The sequence below is a fragment of the Herpailurus yagouaroundi genome, unplaced genomic scaffold (genome assembly GCF_014898765.1).
Source record: "Herpailurus yagouaroundi ecotype Mexico unplaced genomic scaffold, PumYag 160, whole genome shotgun sequence".
Lineage (NCBI taxonomy): Eukaryota > Metazoa > Chordata > Mammalia > Carnivora > Felidae > Herpailurus > Herpailurus yagouaroundi.
Genome location: NW_024412401.1, coordinates 6,808,681 through 6,829,493, shown reverse-complemented (window position 1 = coordinate 6,829,493; position 20,813 = coordinate 6,808,681). Strand labels below are relative to the sequence as shown.

The 20,813-nt window shown below is 38.6% G+C and overlaps 1 protein-coding gene across 9 annotated transcripts in view; it reads right to left on the bottom strand.

Annotated features, from left to right (window-relative positions):
* The window catches only part of ADAMTSL1 (ADAMTS like 1), an 885,520-nt gene that overhangs the window by 237,542 nt on the left and 627,165 nt on the right, over positions 1-20,813 (bottom strand). For all 9 annotated transcript variants that reach the window (XM_040481343.1, XM_040481342.1, XM_040481344.1 and 6 more), the window contains one exon: positions 14,684-14,810. In XM_040481343.1, the coding sequence (XP_040337277.1) occupies positions 14,684-14,810 (127 nt within the window). The remainder of the gene's footprint in view (positions 1-14,683; positions 14,811-20,813) is intronic.

Here is a 20,813-nt window from a genome sequence, read left to right as displayed (position 1 = left end):
TATATATATATATATATATATATATATATATATATATATATATATATTTGATAGATTGAGAAATGAATTTGTAAGTTTTCATTTCTGATTTTAAAACTGGTTTTACACTGCCAAACTTCTCCAGATTACAAAATGAAAATAAATTATAATGTCCAAAGAAGGACTTTATTATATCAAAACCTGGATTTCTTTCTAGCAAAGCAATGATCTTGGATTAGTAGGACACATAAGAATAGGAGAAAACAAATTTGTTTGCATTTGTTAAATACTTCGAGGGCAGAAATCATGCCTTCTGGTTCTTTCATATCCTTCACCCTATCTACATCTATATATACCATATATAGTGTCTCAGAAATGGCTATGAACATTTCCCCCCACATACTCTCTCTGCTCGAAGCTTAAAAAAGAATTTTTTTTGGCTGAATCACAGATAATTTAGAAATGGGTTACTTTCACCCTACTTGCAAACTGAGCCTCAATTCATTGGAAGCAGTCCCCAAATCTACATTTTTGAAAAAAAAAATTAAAGGTATATCACATGCACTGCAAACACACCACCGACATTCTTCCTTGTGACATTTGTGACAACAATACCTCACATTTTTATGCCACTGAAGAGTTTCACTTACACCTAAATTATACTATTTACCCCTTCACCCAAAACTTGTAACATAGACAAAGGGGATGCTACCGTCCCCATTTTATGATGAAGAAATGAAGCCTCTGAGAAGTTTAATGAGTAGCCAATGGTCAAAAAATAGGAGAGCATTCCAGAAGACAAGGGGGAAAGTAAGTATTTTTAAATTCACCAGCATATTCGCAAGCTCTGTGGGATTCTCTGTTTCACATATATTTTTCTAATATTAAATATTATCATACTCTTTGGAAAAATTTAGTTTCAATAAGAGTAATCCTAAAAGGTACCCATTTTTCTGAAACTTAACATCATCCTGTCTTTAAGAGAATTTGATTTCAATAAACGAACCTCAAAAGTTCTCCAACTTCTCTGATCCTTAGTTTCCTCATTTGTAAAACAGGGAAAATGACACTTCCTGCATAATATTGTTGTGAAAAGATACAGAGATTGATATCGATATATAGCATGGAACACAGGAGGCATTTTATAAATATTACTTTCCTCCTTCTATTCCAAATATCCTTAAGGACAGAAACTGAGAGACTGTTTATTTTTACTCTGTTTTTAAACCCTCCGAGGCCCCAGCACATAGCCAGTTGAATGAGAATGAAGAATCATATGCTCTCAATTCTTTTCCTAAGGAGGTTACATTTATCAAGTCCTCTACAATATTGAACATTCTACTCACACTACAGCCTTCTAGCTGTTTTTAATGTCATACATTGTTGAAGAAAAGGCTGAATTTCAGATAGCCAAGAGTTTGTGGCATATAAGAAGAAAAAAAAAAACATGTAAGGGGAATATAGAAAAGGAACAAAAAATATTCAGTCTGGGCCCATAGAGCGTTAAATGCCTTGCATAAAGACATGGATTTTTAAGTTTACAAAAGAAACTCAAAGCAGTTAAAACAATGGGATTTCTGGAAATAGAAAGGCTTTGTTTATCCACAGGTCATATAAAGTGCAAGTAAAAGGGAAGTTTTCTGTTCGTCCCTGCAATGCTCAGTGGCAGTCTTCTGACCCACACACTACTCAGGCAGCCTCCCTCTTGTTCTGTTGAGAAGGGACTCACATTCCACATGCTGGGGCATTCACCCCAGCTTCTGGCTGATACGCTAACTTTTGCATGCTCCCCAAAGAAGAAGGGGAGAAACCCAGAGGGTTGTTGGGGGAAGAGGCTACGATGGAGACTGCGCTTGCCTAGTCAAAGTGAAACAGGGAGCAACTCAAGCTGGTACACACTTGAAGAGTCAGCAGCACATGATACAAGAGGTATGAAGAGTCATAGTCTATTCCTGTATGGTTCTGTAAGAACTCATGGGCACCTAGCAGCTCATCAGGCAAGCAGCAAATTCATTATTTATTCCACAAATATTTTTTTAGTGTCTCCTGGTGTCAGGTCCCATGTCAGGCACCAGAGATTCAGTGACAAAAAAGGCAAGCAAAGCAGCAGCCGCACAAAATGGTCCAAGAAGAAGGGACCTGAGACAAAATCTGGAAAAACACTACACGCTATACACCGTTCATGGAAATTCACAAAGCACGTTGATTTCTTAGAAGCCCTGAACCAGAGAACCTCATTTCATTCTATTTAATCCAGTGTATCCCCAAAGGGTTTACCCAGAGAAATTGTTTATATATATTATCTATTAACACTGGTTGATACATCTCAAAACATGATTTAAGAAATGGTGATCTTAATTTTACAAAAGACAGGAAAAAAATTAATTGCATATTCTGCATGTTGATAAAAAGCCACCCTTTGAGTTGTATATGTATTAGTAATGGTCTTGTTTAAGGATAAATTCTCAATTATTAGGGTTGGGGGAACTCTTCTATTTGGCAGCTATTACAGTAGTGAGTACAGAATGGTGTTTAAGATATTTGAGAATGTGTGGGCAGTCTGGCTTCATCACCTGCCTCCTTAGTGTTTAATTCATTAGGTTTGGCTGGTGAGGCAGGTGCTCCATCCTCTCTCACTGTGATTCACATTCATCTGGGTGCCCTTTTCAAAGAAGGCACACTGCTCTATGATCAAATGCATCTGTCCTAATCTATTCTCGCTTTGTTGACAAAACCATGATGCTAATCTTTAGGACACATTTCTAGGTTATTAATCAGCAATTCTAGAAGACCTGCTTCAGAGATCAGACGACCTCTTTCTCAATTAAATTGATAAGCTTTCCCTGGAAATCATAAGTGCTGTCATTTCACAGATATGGATTGCAAATGCTCTTTCTCAAGAAAATTGTTCTCAAAGATTGTACCTAAAATATTTCGTCAAAAATCATAGCTATATGTGTATTCCACATCTTTCTTTTTTTATTATTATTTTTTAAAATATGACATTTATTGTCAAATTGGTTTTCATACAACACCCAGTGCTCATCCCAACAGGTGCCCTCCTCAATACCCATCACCCACCCTCCCCTCCCTCTCACCCCCCATCAACTCTGTTTGTTCTCAGCTTTTAAGAGTCTTTTATGTTTTGGCTCCCTCCCTCTCTAACCTTTCTTTTTTTTTCTTCCCCTCCCCCATGGTCTTCTGTTAAGTTTCTCAGGATCCACATAGGAATGAAAACATATGGTATCTGTCTTTCTCTGTATGACTTATTTCACTTAGCATAACACTCTCCAGTTCCATCCACATTGCTACAAAAGGCCATATTTCATTCTTTCTCATTGCCACGTAGTATTCCATTGTGTATATAAACCACAATTTCTTTATGCATTCATCAGTTGATGGACATTTAGGCTCTTTCCATAATTTGGCTATTGTTGAAAGTGCTGCTATAAACATTGGGGTACAAGTGCCCCTATGCATCAGTACTCCTGTATCCCTTGGGTAAATTCTTAACAGTGCTATTGCTGGGTCATAGGGTAGATCTATTTTTAATTTTTTGAGGAACCTCCACACTGTTTTCCAGAGCAGCTGTACCAGTTTGCATTCCCACCAACAGTGCAAGAGGGTTCCAATTTCTCCACATCCTTGCCAGTATCTATAGTCTCCTGATTTGTTCATTTTAGCCACTCTGACTGGAGTGAAGGTGGTATCTGAGTGTGGTTTTGATTTGTATTTCCCTGATGAGGAGCGATGTTGAGTATCTTTTCATGTGCCTGTTGGCCATCCGGATGTCTTCTTTAGAGAAGTGTCTATTCAGGTTTTCTGCCCATTTCTTCACTGGATTATTTGTTTTTCGGGTGTGGAGTTTGGTGAGTTCTTTATGGACTTTGGATACTAACTCTTTGTCCAATATGTCATTTGCAAATATCTTTTCCCATTCCGTTGGTTGCCTTTTAGTTTTGTTGATTGTTTCCCCTGCAGTGCAGAAGCTTTTTCCCTTCATGAGGTCCCCATTTTTGCTTTTAATTCCCTTGCCTTTGGGGATGTGTCAAGTAAGAAATTGCTGCGGCTGGTGTCAGAGAGGTTTTTTTCCTGCTTTCTCCTCTAGGGTTTTGATGGTTTCCTGTCTCACATTCAGGTCCTTTAACCATTTTGAGTTTATTTTTGTGAATGGTGTAAGAAAGTGGTCTAGTTTCATCCTTCTGCATATTGCTGTCCAGTTCTCCCAGCACCATTTGTTAAAGAGACTGTCTTTTTTCCATTGGATATTCTTTCCTGCTTTGTCAAAGGTTAATTAGTTGGCCATACTTTTGTGGGTATAATTCTGGGGTTTCTATTCTATTCCATTGGTCTATGTATCTGTTTCTGTGCCAATACCATGCTGTCTTGATGATTACAGCTTTGTCCACATCTTTCTATAGAGTATTTTAGATTTGTTTTTCAATCTTATCACATGTGGATTTTTCTGTGTGATTCATTGCTGTATCAGAGAAAGGTGATATGATCATTTTTGAAGAGGCAGGATTTCCTATTCTGATACCTGAGTTTGCCTTATTTTTAGACCTGTTGATATGTTTATGTTTTTAAGGAGTTTTCCCTCTAAGTCTCTGGGACTAGTAATTTTCTTTAATAAAAGAGTGATTGTTAATGCAGTTGGCTACATATAGAAATAGTATATATAGTAATAGCCTGCCAATCTTAAGGAGGTTTTAATAGTATATTTTTTATCTTCATGCCAATTTTATTACTCTTAAAACATACCCAATAAAATAAGCGAAGCTGAGCATTTGAGCCCTTGAAAATTTCCCCCAGAGGTTATCAGTGATTACACAATGGAGGACACACACCCAACACACAAAACAAGACACATCCTGCTGGACTGTTGGGAACTTCATCCTTACAGTTGCCTAGGTCAAAAACTTTGGAGCCATCCTTGACTTCATATTCGTATATAATCAGTTAGAAAGTCCTATTGCCGTAGGAGTCAAAATACCATATTTCATTGATTGTAAGAAGAACAGTCTTTCACATTTTAATGTATGTGAAATCAGAATGCATCCCACGATCAATGCTGCATTATATTCTCTCACCGAGGCAGTAGTCCTGCTTTAGTTACCTTTGCTTGTACAGTTGCTAGCACTAAAACAACCAGTATCAAACTTGCAAAATGGGTGTCAGAAGCTTGGAAGAAGATTCTAAGATAATAGTGGAACACATTTATTTAATGTGTTTTGGAACTAAACAGTTATGGAGGATAGGGAGATGAGGAATCAGAAGTATTTAATAACATTGCTAAAGTGCAGTCAAAACCCAGCTAGCCATACACAACTGCAAACTTGAATTAAGAGCCCATCATTAAATCTTCTGGTTCCTCGGTGCCTTGCTGGCTCAGTTGTTGAACATCTGACTTTGGCTCAGGCCATGGTCTCATGGTTCGTGAACTCGAGTCCCACATTGGGTGAACATGAGCCCTGCTTCAGGTGAAGCCCATCTCTCTCTCTCTCTCTGTCTCTGTCTCTCTCTCTCTCTGTCTCTCTCTCCTTGCTCACTTGCACCCTCTCTCTCTCAAAAAAAAAAAAAAAAAAAAAAGACTTCTGGTTCCTGACAAGATCAAATAACAGCACCCAGACTCAATATTCTGCCTGGAAACAACCAACAAGTCAGAAACTTATATAAAACCATGGCTTTCATGACACTGGATATCAAGTAAATAAGGGCAGCAGTCCCTGAGAATCAGGAAACAAGGTAGGTGAGCCTTAACATTGCCCCAGCTTTGAAAGACTTTCCAGGCTGCCCCTCAGAAGGTGGGAATTCCAAGCCCGGAGGATTCCCTGAGTTTAGGAGACAAAGCCAAGAATCCAAAAAGATCAGTGGCTGGAGTTTGAATGACAGACTATCAGAGAGAAGAGAGCAACACAGAGGCAATTCTGGAGATTTAAGAGTATTCTCCCATCATGCTGTACACCTCAAACTTGTACAGTGATACGTATCCATCATTTCTCAGTAAAACTGGGAAAAATATTTACATGACAGACTAATAATATATGCTATTATATATTTAAAAATATTCTCTTTGGGTAACCAGCAGCATAACCATGCAAATCAGAACATGGGTATAAAGAAACTACCTGAGGCTAGGGAAATAACAGGACAAAAGAATTATAGAGATGAGTATCTGGCATGCAGATAGGGCTGGGAATAGTATCTTGTCCCACTAGTCAGGCTAGAAAACTTTATAATTCATGGGACACTGAACATTCAAAGGGTCTTACTTTAGTAGTAGGGGACAATTAGCACTAGTCAAACATGGCTTTAGTTTTGCCAACCAAATTTTAAGACCCCCAAAGATCAAACTGATTCCAAGTAACTTCATTGCTTCCAGAACAAAACTCAAAAACATGTATAGGAATACAAAAATATCTACTATCCAAGAAGATAAAGTTTGCAATATCTGAATCAGGTCAGAAATTACCAGTATGCAAAGGAGCCAAAAAAATTACAGCCCATACTGAAGGGAAAAATCAATCCATCAAAACACAGGAGAGACATTAAAATATTTACTATAACTTTATTCCATATATTCAGGAACTTAAGTACACACACACACACACACACACAAATCTCTAGGCCCAGAGAGTTTCAATGGTGAATGATGCAAAGCATTTAAAGAAGAAATAGCATCAATATTATGCAACTTTTTCCAAAAAACAGAGAAATCACTTCCCAACTCATTGTATGAGGTACCCAAAGATGGTGTATGAAAAGCACACTACAGAAAACTATCTCTCATGAGCATAGATGTAAAAAACCCTCAAACAAAACACTGGAAAATCATATCCAATAATCTATATAAAGAATAATACACTATGGCCAAGCAGAGTTTATCCCAGGAAAGCAAGAGTGCTTCTTTGTTTGAAAATCAATTCATATTCTCCATCACAACAAGTCTAAGGAAGAAAAACCACATGATCACATCATTTGAGACAGAAAAAGTATGACGAAATTCAACATCCATTCATCATAATAACTCTCAGCAAGTTAGGAAGACATAAGAACTTCCTCAATGTGATAAAAGGTATCTTCAAAAAACCTACAGCTAACTTTATACTCAATGGCAAGAAACTGAATGCTTTCCCTCTTATAATTGGAAAAGAGATTAGGATATCCATTCTTGCTTCTTCTATTTAACATCATATTGAACATCCCTGCCAGGGCAATGAGGCCATAAACATAAGTAAGTGGCTTATGACATGATAAGGAAGAAGTAAATCATCCTTATTTATAAAACAATGTGATTGTTTATGTAGAAAATCCAAAAACTCTCAGAGCTAGTAACTGGATTAGGAAGTTCGCAAAATACACAGACAACAGACAAAAATAAACTATCAATACACAATTGGAAATTGAAATGAAAACCACGCAATAGGGCAAAAAATTCAGAGGTACAAATTTAACTAAATACAGATATGTATGCTGAAAACCAATAAAAGCTGATGGAAGGAATGAAAAAAAAGACCTAAAGAAATGGGTAGCCATGAAATGCTCATAGGTTAAACTCCCCACATACCAATTTATAGAATTAGCAAAATTGTAAATCAAAATTTCAGCAGGATTTTTTTTATAGATATAGACAAACAGATTGAAAAATTTATATGGGAAGGTAAAGGAATTAGAACAGAATAGCCAAATGAATTTGAGAAGAAGGGCAGAGTTTGAGGAATCAAACTACTTGATTTTAAGACTTACTTTAAAGGTATAGTGGCCAAGACAATGTGGTACTGGTGAAGGATTGACACATAGAGCAGAATAGAGAGTCCAAGAAAAGACCCATGCACAAATGGCCAGTGGACTTTTGACAAAGTTTTAAAGGGAATTCAAGACAGAATAGGTCAACTTTTCAACAAATGGGGCTGATAGAGTTGGACTTTCTAATACCAAAAAACATAACCTAGATGTATCTTATAATACCAAGATATACTTTACAAAAAAATTAACAGAAAATAGGTCATTGATACAGAGCTAAAATATAAAACTGTAACACTTTTAGAAGAAAATATAGGAGAAAATTTGTGACCTGGGATTAGGAAAGGAGTTCTTTAATACAATGTTAAAGGCACAGTACTGGAAAGAAAAAACTGATAACTGGTCTTTATCAAAATTAAAAGTTTTTGCTCTATGAAAGCTAATATTAAGCAAGTTTTGGGGGAAAGAGTAACTATTGAGAGAAAATATTTTCAAATCACATATCTGACAAAGGACTTGTACCCAGAATGCATAAAGAATTCTCAAAACTCATTAGTAGGAAACCAAGCTACCCATTTAAAAACTGGGCAAAGGACTTTAACCAACATCACATCAAAGAAGAAATAAGCACCTGTGTAGTGGGCAGCATAATTTTGCCCCCTCACTCCACCAGAGATGCCCATGTTTTAATCCCCAGAACCTATGAATACGTTATGTTAAGTGGAAAGGGGGAATTAAGATTGCTGATGAAATTAAGACTGGTAATCAGCTGACTATAAAATAAAGAGATCATCTTGGACTATCTGGGTGGGTCCAATGTAATCACAAGTGTTCTTTAAATTGGACGAGAGAGATGGAAGAAGACATTGGAGGTAGAAGGAGATGTGAAGATTTCACACTGCAAGCTCTAACGATGCCAAGCAACTTAGATAACCTAACAAGCTAGAAAGGCAAGATCAAAGAAAATGAATGAACTCTTAGAGTTTCCAGGAGGAACAGAGCTCTGCTTAACATCCTGATCTCAGCTTAGCAAGACCCATTTCAGACTTCTGAACCTCCAGAACCATAAAATAATAAGTGTGTTGCTTTAAGACACTAAGTTTGTGGTAGTTTGATACAGTAGCAACTGGAAACTAATAGAAAATGAAAAGATATTCAACATCATTAGTCACCAGGAAAATGCAAATGAAAACAATGATGATATACTACTTACTATGCACCAATTAGAATTGCTGAAATAAAAAAAATACTGGCAATATTAAGTGATGGCAAGAATGTGAAGCAACTGAAACTCCTACACATTGTTAGTAGAAATGCAAGATAGTAAGCTACTCTGGAAAACTGTCTGGCAGTTTCTTAAAATGGTAAATATATACTTACCATATGATCTAGCCATTATACTCCCAGGAATTTACCCAAGAGAAATGCAAGCATATGTCCATATGAAAATGTGTATATGACTATTCACAGCAGCTTTATTTATAAGACCTCCCAAGTGAAAACAACCCAACCTCTCTGTCAACAGGTGAATGGAGAAACAAACTACGGTATGTCCATACACTGGAATTACTATACACTAGTGATGCAAGCTACAACATTAATGAATCTCAAAATAATTATGGTGAATGAAAGAAGCCATCTGGAAAATAGCATATATTGTATAATTCCATTTATATAAAACACAACTAAATCTATAGTGACAAAAAGAAGATCTGTGGTTGCCAGGGGACAGAGGCAGGAGAGCAGAAGGGATGAATTACAAGGGGCACAAGAAAGTTTGGGGGATGATGGATATGTTTATGAGCTTGATCATGGAGATGGCTTCACAGATACATGCACAAAGTCAAACACTTTAAATATCTAGTTTATTGTATGTCATTTATGCCTCAATACAGCTGGTTAAAAAAATAACCCGGTACCAATGGATTTTATTTCTTTCATGGATTCATTTAAAAATGCTGTATTACAAGTACCCCCATGACATGTGGAAATTGAGTCCAAAATGATTAAAAAGAAATTGAAATTTGAGAAAAAGTTTTATTTTAGCTTTATTTACCAACTTATGAATTTATTTCAGGTTTTCTGTATGTATGAGTAATACATAGTTTTTAAAAAATGCATATCTTGGGGCACCTGGGTGGCTCAGTCGGTTAAGCGTCCGACTTCAGCTCAGGTCACCATCTCGCGGTCTGTGAGTTCGAGCCCCGCATCGGGCTCTGGGCTGATGGCTCAGAGCCTGGAGCCTGCTTCCCATTCTGTGTCTCCCTCTCTCTCTGCCCCTCCCCCATTCATGCTCTGTCTCTCTCTGTCTCAAAAATAAATAAACGTTAAAAAAAATTAAAAAAAAAATAAAAATAAAAAATGCATATCTAGAGGCACCTGGGTGGCTCAGTTAGTTGAGTGTCTGACTCTTGATTTTGGCTTGGGTCATGATTGCAGGGTTGTGGGATTGAGCCTCGAGTCAGGCTCTGTGCTGAGTGTAGAGCCTGCTTGAGAATCTCTCTCTTTCTGTCTCTTTCCCTCACTCTCACTTCTCTCTAAAATAAATTTTTTAAATGTTAAAAAATGTTTAAATCTCAAGCAGATTGTTTAAGAGCTATCAAATAAGAACCCTAAGTTGTCAGGAGGCATTGTGTCACAGTCTCTTAATTTTCTTTCTTGTGGTGCATAAAATACTGGCACTTCTTTTAATCAGTGATGTCTTAGATTCAAAGAAATGCAGTATATTCAGAATTGAATTACTTAACACCTCTATCACTCCTACCATGGTTTAAGTTGTCATCATTCCAGGACTGGCTTACTGTGACAGCCTCTTGACCACTTTTCTTACTTCCATAGTTGGACCAACTGTAGTCTGTTCCCAACACAGTAGATAGAATAATGCCTTTAAAAATAAATCAAGTCATTCCTCTACTCAAAATCCTCTTGTTAATTCTCATCTCATTCTGACTAAAAGCCACAGTCCTTACAAAATCCTACAATATCTGCGCCATTCTTCAGCCTGTCTCACAACCCTGCTGCTTTCATGATTTCCTCTAGTTGTCTTTAAACTTACTTTATTTTAGGGGCACCTGGGTGGCTCGGTTGAGTGTCCGAATTTGGCTCAGGTCATGATCTCACGGTTTGTGAGTTCGAGCCCTGTGTCGGGCCCTGTGCTGACAGCTCAGAGCCTGGAGCCTGCTTCTGACTCTGTGTCTCCCTCTCTCTCTGCCCCTCCCCCACTCATGCTCTGTCTCTCTCACTCTCAAAAATGAAAAAAATGTTAAAAAAAATTTAAACTTACTTTACTTTAGTCAAATTAGCTTCTTTGCACTTCCAGAAATATGCCAAGGATGTGTCTACCTCAGGGCCTTAGTACTTGCTTTTCTCTATGACTGGAAATCTCTTTCCCTTGACTTTTGCATGGTGACCTCAGGTCCTGGTTCAGATGCCACCTTATCAGTGAGTCCTTTTCTTACTAACCTGTTGAGTATTGCAACTCCCTGTAACACACTTGGCTGGCAGCCCATCCCTATCTCCTGTTCTTCCCTGCTTTACTTGTTTCCAAGACTCCTACCACCATATGACACACACGCATTTTATTTAGTTGTTTGTTTTGTCTGTTTTTTTGTTTTTTGTTTTTTCTTTTTCTTTCTGTCCCTCAGGAGCCTTAGGCTATCCAGGTGATTTCAAAACACACCAATTCATATGAGAGGTTTGCAAAGCTGGAGATATTAAATTGATAGCAAATAGGCTGCCTTTAGTTCTAAGTATATATTGCATACACTTGGAAAATATGTAATAGGGTACAAGCCAATACAATTTGCAAGAAAATGAGCCTTTAATTTCAAGAATCAAAAGTTAATGTTAGTTAAACTTATTCTTTTTTTGTTGGGCTGGGAAGTTGAAGTGACCGGGAAAAATGGAAAGACTGAAGGCTATCAGTGGACAGCCTTTGCCTTTAAAAAAGGGGAAAATGTGCCTTGATCTCTCTTTCTTGTCTGTATTTGTATTAGGCAATTATAATGTCTTTTGATACAAAGATGGTTTCTTTTTTACGTGCCAGCAAATGGCAGCCATTGGATAAGTTTCTCCTACTTCTCTTTTTCCTTCTGGCACTTCCCGCCATGGTCTTTCTCACTCTTCTGTTTTCTCTTTGTTCCCCCAAGGCTTGATAACATTAAAAAAATCTTGGATATAAGTTCAGAAGAAAATGAGTTCAATGTGGGGAATCTGAGTGCTAGGAGTTCGAAGAGAGCATGTGGCTGGCTTACAGTGCCTTTTGGCAGAGTGCAGGGGACAGATCTGGCACAGCTCCTCCAGGCCTTCACGGGTGGGGAACTGCTCACCTGGCCAGCACACTGGGCCCCGCAGAGCAGCCTAATCTTCCCTGCCTGTGGGTCACTCACAGTCTGTAAATATAGGGTGGAAGATTCTTCTAGGGTGGAGAAAACGTAAATGAGGCAGTTTGTTCAGCATCTGCTATACATTGTGGCGAGGTACATGCATATGTTGGGCTTTATTCAGATAAATCATTTTGTCATGAGGCATCATCAGTGCTAGGGTAAATGAATCAATTGTGTTTTGTCATTATGGATAATCATCAGGTTGTGTATTATATAATTTACCTATTCTTGGTCCTGAATTGAGTGCTTTTCATTGAAATACCTGTTGGCAGACCTGGGGATGACTTATGGCCCTTAGTTTGCTTCAATTTGTTCTTTCAGAGCTTCTCCACATTGTTCCAGTGATTCAGGCCCCAGAGGTCCCTGATGACACCCTAACAGGAGGGTAAGAGGACTATCTATCCAGGCAGAGTGTTTAGGCAGATAACATGAATGGGAATGCAAGGAAGATTCCCTACCCTTACCCCTGCCCCTGCTACAGAGCAATTACTGCACAAGACAGCGCAATCTCCTTTTTTTGTGCCTAGCAGAAATTCCTAGATTCCTAGATAACAAGCATTGATTCAATTATGTGACATAAATAATTAGAAAGACTTTAACTCTTCTAGGCTTTGTTTTCCATATAAGTGACTTTTAAAATGTAGCTTCCCCCTCCCTCAAATATCCCACCATGACTTCAGAGATTTACAAAAGAATTATGCTTCTATCCTCTGGTTTTCATCTTCCAAATTCTTTAATTTTTCATCTTATAGAAAGAAGCTACCAACATACGAAAGAAAAAAATCTCACCTGAATGCACTATATCAATGTCTAACTTACCTCATCCTTCATTTTCTCTGCCAGAGTCTCTCTCCCCCACAGATTCACATTTTTCACTGCCTGCAGGGGTGTTAGAATGTAGAGTTCCCTGAGCTGGTACCTCCAATGTTTCTGGTGTTTAAAAGTCCCTAGTCTTTCTGGCTACTACCTTTTCTTCCCTAGAGCCTATTCCTTTGAGCAAACTGCCATTTTCTGACTTCTGGGAATAATTCTCTAGCACACACTGCCTTTTTTCTTGACCTACAAGTCCATTTAAAGCCACAGACCCCACCAAATGTCAACTGTTTTTTCCCAGCTAGTCAACAAGTAGAGAGAACAAAACCACATTCAGTAAAGATATTCCTTCTCAGTTCCCAAGCCAGGGGAGACACATGCAAAGATACTCAAAGATCTATTAAAGGATTCTGGATAATGGCAAAATCTGGAGACAGTATACCAAGCAAGGTCAGATTATTCTAAAAATATATGTCTTAGAGTACAAGAGATGCCTTATTTCTTTTTTTTAATGTTTATTTATTTATTTTGAGGGAGGGAGGGAGAGAGAGAGAAAGAGAGAGAAAGAGAGAGAGAGAGAGAGAGAGAGAGAGAGAGAGAGAGTGAGAGAAAGAAATTCAATCAGGCTCCATGCTGTCAGCACGGAGCCTGATGCAGGGCTTAATCTCACGAACTGTGAGATCATGACCTGAGCCAAAATCAAGACTTGGATGTTTTACCGACTGAGCCACCCAGGTACCCCAAGAGCTGCCTTATTTCTATCTATATCTGATGCAGTACCTAGAGCAGTGACCATCACAGAGGACATTGTATTGTAAAATGATCTGGATTGCTGTGTGACTGTGTTGTTATCTTAGGTATCATGCGAACATACACCATCTCCCCTAGCAAGACCCAGCTGGGCAGACATCTGAGGTACCTTGTCTTGATCCATCTAATTGCTTTCAAATGTCCCACCATGGAAGCAGTCAGCAGGGTTGTGGGACAGTTTAGAGGAATGGATAAGTGCTTAGGTTCTGGAATTGGACTCTGAGCTTGAATCTTGGCTCTACTACTTTAGAGTTGTGTTACTCTGAGCAAGTCACATAATCTATCTAAGCTTCAGCTATCTTATTCATAATATAAGAATAAGCAACCCCTTGCTAAATGGCTGTTATAAGGATGAAATGAGATGATCATGCAAAGCTCTCAGCACATATTGTAATAACCATACATTTACTGTGATTGTATAGAGAGGCTAAGACACAAGAGTCAATAAATGGCTTCACATAATCGCTGCCCGATATTAATTCTGAAAGAACCTGTGATCAGCACCAATCAAAGGTCATTTTGTAAAGGAAGGCAGAGTGATTTCACAGTGGTAGGAAGTGAATTTGTTTAGGTCTGCACACTCTCCCTGCTGTATTCCACCAGGCACACCAGACTACATATCAGGCTGAGGCTTGGATGCAGCCCATCCTCATTGTGGGCAGCAAATTGCATGTCTACGTTTATCAATAGAGTGTGTCCTGATCCATGTGTAGTTCACTCCTGTGGCACCACCAAGGAAAAGTTTCCTACTTGGGGTTGCAATGGGTTACCTGACTTGGTCTACCTACACTAATACACAAAGCAGGAACATGAAGCTTTCTACAACATTTTCAGGTTCATATTCATTTTGGTGGTGGCGTTATTCCCTAGATGCCGAGGTGAGCCAGCATGAAATCAGGGGAGATGAATTAGCCAACAAACCCAAGGATTGCCCCACGTTTGTCGTGTCTTACATTTGGTTGCAGAGAGCTGGGATTTGTACTGCCCTCGGACCAGTCGGCAGGTGGACCCATCCCCGTTGCAGACTCCACAGTTATCTTCCTTCATGGTGCTTCCAAGCTGGTGATCACAGCCAACAATCTAACAGGAAAGAGAGATGTATATTTCAAGCAGGTGCTCACTGTAGGGATCCATTGTGAGGCCCATCATCAACCACTAAATGACCCTCCCTTCATTTCTGAGGAAGCATAAAACATGCTTCCCATAAAGGGGAGTGAATTCAGCTGGAATTCCAATCAAGCTAGGGAAGAAAACAGGTAACGATGTTTTTACAGTTTAAATATATAAACAGAAAGAAGGGTGGAGAGAGAGAAACAGAGAGACAGAGGGAGAGAGAGAGAAAAGAGGCAGGGGAGAAGGTGAGGGAGAAAGGAAATCTTCAACTATTGATATTATAGAGTCTTCATTAAAAAATCATTCCCACTGTCAATAATTATGATTCACGAAAACTACAAAAATGCAATCACGAAGTAACTGTAGCAAGAAAAGTTCCAAGAATTATTTTCATGTTCCATATGTTCCTTAGGCTGTAAGCTGTGTAAGGGAAGGGGTTTTATATATGGGGTCCATTGGAGTACATTGATGTATTCCAAGCCACTAGAAGAATACTGGCAAAATATAAGCCCTTAATAGATATTTGCTGAATGATAATGAAAATACTTCCCTTTCTATAGCACAACTAAGAGGCAATCACAGAATCATCTGACAGAGGCAAGATCATTGTATGTATGTGTGGTAGGAGAGGAGGGTTGATGTGGAAGGCAGCAGATAGAACTAATACTGAGGCCCTTTTTGCCTGGCCATGTCCTGTACCAGGCACAAGTATCTTGTTAATTCTGAGAACAATTAGGCAAGGTATGTCTCCATTTTATAGCTGAAGCCATGAATCTTGCCAAGGTTACTTTGCTAATAAGTAGCTGAGTTCTAAACACATCTAACAAAACATTTATGCTTAGTCCAAATCAGGCTTAACAAAATCACAAGCACTTAATCAAGTATATGGACAAACTCATTTGTACTTTTATTCTTTCTTTCCTCTCCAGTGTTCAAGTTAAAAAATTCAAATCCAAACTGTATCAGGTTGTATTTCTATAGTTCTAGTTAGAGCTAATATCAAAAGACTTATTTCACTTCCAAATGATTTCAACTATTGTCTTTGACAAAAGTCAAATGAAAACTGTAGGGACATCGGAAGGGGCTTCTCTCCAGAAAGTCTCCACAATGCATTTCGTCCTTCAAAAATCTGACTGTTAATATGACCTTTCTTTGAGGCTTGATTTTCCTTTTGTACCTTTAATTAATAATTGCAAACACACGTTTAGGCAAAGGTTTGAGAAATACAATTATGTAGCAATGCATTACACATGTGCTGCATTTTAAAATGCCGTAATGTGTATTTTTATACACATCATACATATACAGGAAACTTTTAAAATAGATGACAAGGCAGTAACTCCTTCAACAATTGTACATTGTTTGAAATACAAAGTTGTCAGGAAAACACACTGCCCAGCCTTATGTGGGGAGCAAAGGTGGTTTGGCTCTGTCCTAGGGGTTCACTGTGGTCAGGCTGCAATTCACCTCAATATGTTCACAGGTTGCAGTGAGACCACGTCAGAATTCACCCAAGCTTCATCCCTGCAGAGCCAGCACATGCTGGTCTACGACTTCATTGGTATGTTTCTATGGAGCTGCAGTAAAATTATTTTCAAAAACTTTCTGTAGACGAATCCACATAGGAGCTGAGTTGTATTCTGAGCGCAGTGTGAAATGGGAGTCCAGAAGTAACTTATTTACAAAAAACAAACAAAAAAAAATCATTTAATCATTTAGCCAACAATGACCAAGACCTGCTATGGGCCAGGCACTGTGATAGGAGCAAAATCCAATGGTGATTTAAGCACATAAGGGCCTACCCCCATGGGACTTAGAGTCTAGTAGTGGAGGAACATATTACTCAAAGCATCACACACAAAAAATGTAAAATGATAATCGTGATTCAAACTATAAAACGCAGATACGTGATACCCTGAGAACATAAAATATGGAGAATTTGATCTGGTTAGGGAGGTCAGAGGTCTTCCTGAAGAAGAGTCTTCTGAGCTGGGATATGAATGAGATGCCAGAGTTAACTAGACGAAAGGGGAGTGCTGCTGTGAGATTTACTGCATGTCAGTCATGTGCAGTAACTAGCTAGTTAGAAAGTAATTCAAAACCAAAGTTGGCAAAAAACAAAAACAAAAGCAAAAATGTCAGAAGACTAAACCATCTGATTGCCTTAATAGGGCTGAATCCTTTGGAAAAACATGGCAGTCTTAATTAAGGCAGTATTCAAAGAACCATTGATTCATCTGTTCCTTAGGGTTGGAAAGAGATGACCCTAATCTTATAAGATACTCAGCACTATGGAAGGGTGATAGGCAGTGGGCATGGGAATTTATACTCTCAGGTGTCTCAAAAATAACTGGGTTTACTCTTTAAACTAAATAAATTTCAGGTTCCTCAACATATTTAACTTTCTCTGGAAAAATTTTAGCAGTCTCTCATGTACCTAAAGAGCCAAATAGGAGATTACCATGAAAATCTCTCTCTAATCCTAAAGATTTCTTATGGCTCCAAAGCCATTTTAAGAAAAGAACAATCCAGCTTCACAGATCCAAAGTAACAGTCTAATAGGAGCATCTAAATAGAAGGTGACATACGTTAAGGCTAACTTAACCAGATGTTAAGTGGATTTATGGGCATCAAAATATGAACCAAGTGAGTTCGAACTGGGCTTTGTTTAACTTCAGAATTGAAAAGACAAACATCTCCCTGACACACTTTTCCCTACTTTGTATCAATTCCTGTTTAAGGTGCCAAAATATTCTAACTCAATTATTTTTAAAACGTGGAATATTTTAGCATCAGATAAAATGTTCTTATTTTGGTCCAAGTGGAAAACTGTTTGCAGTTATATAAAAAAAAAAATCATTATTGACATATCTCAGTCTGCCTCAATCTATTGATCTGGAATAACTGTTAGATTAATTAAAAATTAGTTAAATGGGGCGCCTGGGTGGCACAGTCGGTTAAGCATCCGACTTCAGCCAGGTCACGATCTCACGGTCCGTGAGTTCGAGCCCCGCGTCAGGCTCTGGGCTGATGGCTCAGAGCCTGGAGCCTGCTTCCGATTCTGTGTCTCCCTCTCTCTCTGCCCCTCCCCCGTTCATGCTCTGTCTCTCTCTGTTCCAGAAATAAATAAATGTTGAAAAAAAATTTTTTAAAAAATAAATAAAAAATAAAAATTAGTTAAACTATTACCCTGAGGGATATCATTAATAACAGAGAAAAAAAGAAATATACAGAAATGAGCTTATTTGGCAGTTATAATGACAGATCTCTCTGTGCCTTTGCACATACTATTATTTCTGCCTAGAGTGCTCTTCTTAAATTCTTAATTTAGAAGAATCCTATTCATTCTTCAAATCTCAAATTAAGTGTCTCCTCCTCAAAAAAGCCTTTTTTAGGTTCCAGAGCTAATGGCTTTATTCCTCTATGCATCCTCTATGTGGCCATTTGCTCATACCTCCATGTGGCAGAGATTATTGGTTGCCACCCAACATCCATCTTCCCTATTTTTCTCAGTAACAGAACTTCAATTTTATTTGGGGGTAGCAATATATCCAGTTAAAAGAATATATTTTTCATTGGCTGTGTGACCAACTTGTAAATAGTGAAATAAAAGTGAAAGTGTTGTGTGGGACTTCTGGGAAATCTACTTGAAAGAAGCTGATTAGGGCACCTGGGTGGTTCAATCAGTTAAGTATCCTCCTTAGGCTCAGGTCATGATCTCACGATTCGTGAGATCAAGCCCCGCATTGGGCTCTGTGCTGACAGCCCAGAACCTGGAGCCTGCTTCGGATTCTGTGTCTCCCTCTCTTTCTCTCTCTGCCCCTCTCCAGCTTGTGCTCTCTCTCTCTCTCTCTCTCTCTCTCTCTCTCTCTCTCTCTCTCAAAAATGAATAAACATTAAAAAATTTTTTAAAAAGCAGCTGACTTAGATAGCCCCTCCTGCCCTCTAACACTCTCCTTCCTTCCTGTTGTCTCCAGTTGCTATCTTGAAAAATGAGACAATACTAAGAATGGGAGCCTTGCAGTAAGGATGGCAGAACAGAAAGAAAGAGCTTGGTTCTTGAACTCCCCTTGGACTGATGACGAGTTGACTTCTTTTTTTTGTGAGAGAGTAAATCCTTTATGTGCTTAAGCCATTATTACTTTGGGGTTTCTTTTATATACACCCAATTCAAGTAGTTGTATAACTTATATTGAGCTTAATCTATTAATATGTCTGTTTCCATACCAGATCATGGGCTATTTGAGAGGCTGTGTTTCATTAATTAATCTTTGTGCTTCTGCTGTATGGCACAGCATTTGACATTTGACATGCACAGTGAATGCTGGTGAATCAATGAAACACATAGCAAACATAATGGTTTGTTAATGAAGGCATTGTAGATTACAGATAGGCAGCTTTAGACTGCAGTCGTTGATAGCACACACATAGACAAAAATGCACATGTATGTGTGTATGTGTGCTTGTTTGTATCTGTGTACACAGAAGAACAGACACATCATAAATGACAACTACAGGTCAAACTTAAGCTTCTGTCCTGATGCATGCACAAGAATTACAGTAAAGGGCTAGTATTTTTAAGAGACTATTTCCCAAGTGCACCTATGCTCATTATTAGTGAAGTGTCATAGAAGGCAATGTTCAGGTCACTGAGTTCCCAGGCCCACCCCATTCTGGACAAAACATTAGAGTGAGATAGTGACCACTCATAACTTTGGCAACTACGCAGAATATTTTTATAAAGGGTGGAACACTAACTGAATATTTTGGCCTAATGTATTTTTTTTTTTTACTTTATTTATTTTTGAGAGAGAGACAGAGTACAAGCAGAGGAGGAGCAGAGAGAGAGGGAGGCACAGAATCCGAAGCAGGCTCCAGGCTCCTAGCTGTCAGCACAGAGCCTGACGTGGCGCTTGAACTCACAAACCGTGACATCATGACCTGTGCCGAAGTTGGTCACCCAACCGACTGAGCCACCCAGGCGCCCCTGGCCTAATGTATTTTATTCGTATTCTGCTACTAGGTATCAACTTGATACAGCAGTCTATTCTCTGCATCTGAAATGACTGCACAATGTTATGCTCTCTCTCCCTTTTTTTTTTTTTGTAACAAAATTTTATCTCAGGTGACATAAAAAGTGAAAAGCTCCAAGATATTTTTGTAGTTTAAACACCATTAGCCAGTCATCAACTTTTGCTTTTCTGTCCTGATTGTACCCTTTTCACACTCACGTACGTATGTACAAGCACAGACGTGCAGTCCTCCATCCTACGTTTAAGTAGAACATACACACTTACCACTGCTGATTCTTCTTCCTTCTCCTTCAGGGTTTACTCGGGGGGGGGCGCCCCAGAAAACCCTCCTTAAACAAAAACTAGGGTGATACTATCCAATCCGAATTGGCTTACAGACTTGAAGCACGTCATGCCAATTTTAGGCATCAGGGCTATAGAGTGTGCTGATAGGGGTCTCTCCCTTTATTTTACAGAGCTAATAGTGAGTGAACAGACAGACCACAAGACTGGAATTCTCTAGACACTGAAATATGTATAATAAAATGTCTTCACTAGGAGCCACAGGAAAAAGAAAGATTATCATCTGAATAATTTGGAGAATGTAAATAAACACTATCTATAAGCCGATACCATGCCCCAAACTGACGTGCTTAGATGGGTTCACTGCTGGCCCCAATTCAAATGGTTTCCCATAAGGACCTCAACTTCTAGCATCAAATACTGAGCCAGTGATGTCAAGCTTTTCTTGATCCAACACCATGAGGTAAGAAACTTTTAAATCCCTTTATTTTCAGCACAAGGAAAGACAAATATGGAAAACTTAACTGTGCAAATCTGATCACAGCTGCTTTTATTTATAATTATTTAATTCAGATAGAACTTTATGGGGAAGAGTGAGCTCTTACATACTTATAACTCATTTACTATTTACACTAATAGGAAAGATATTGTAATC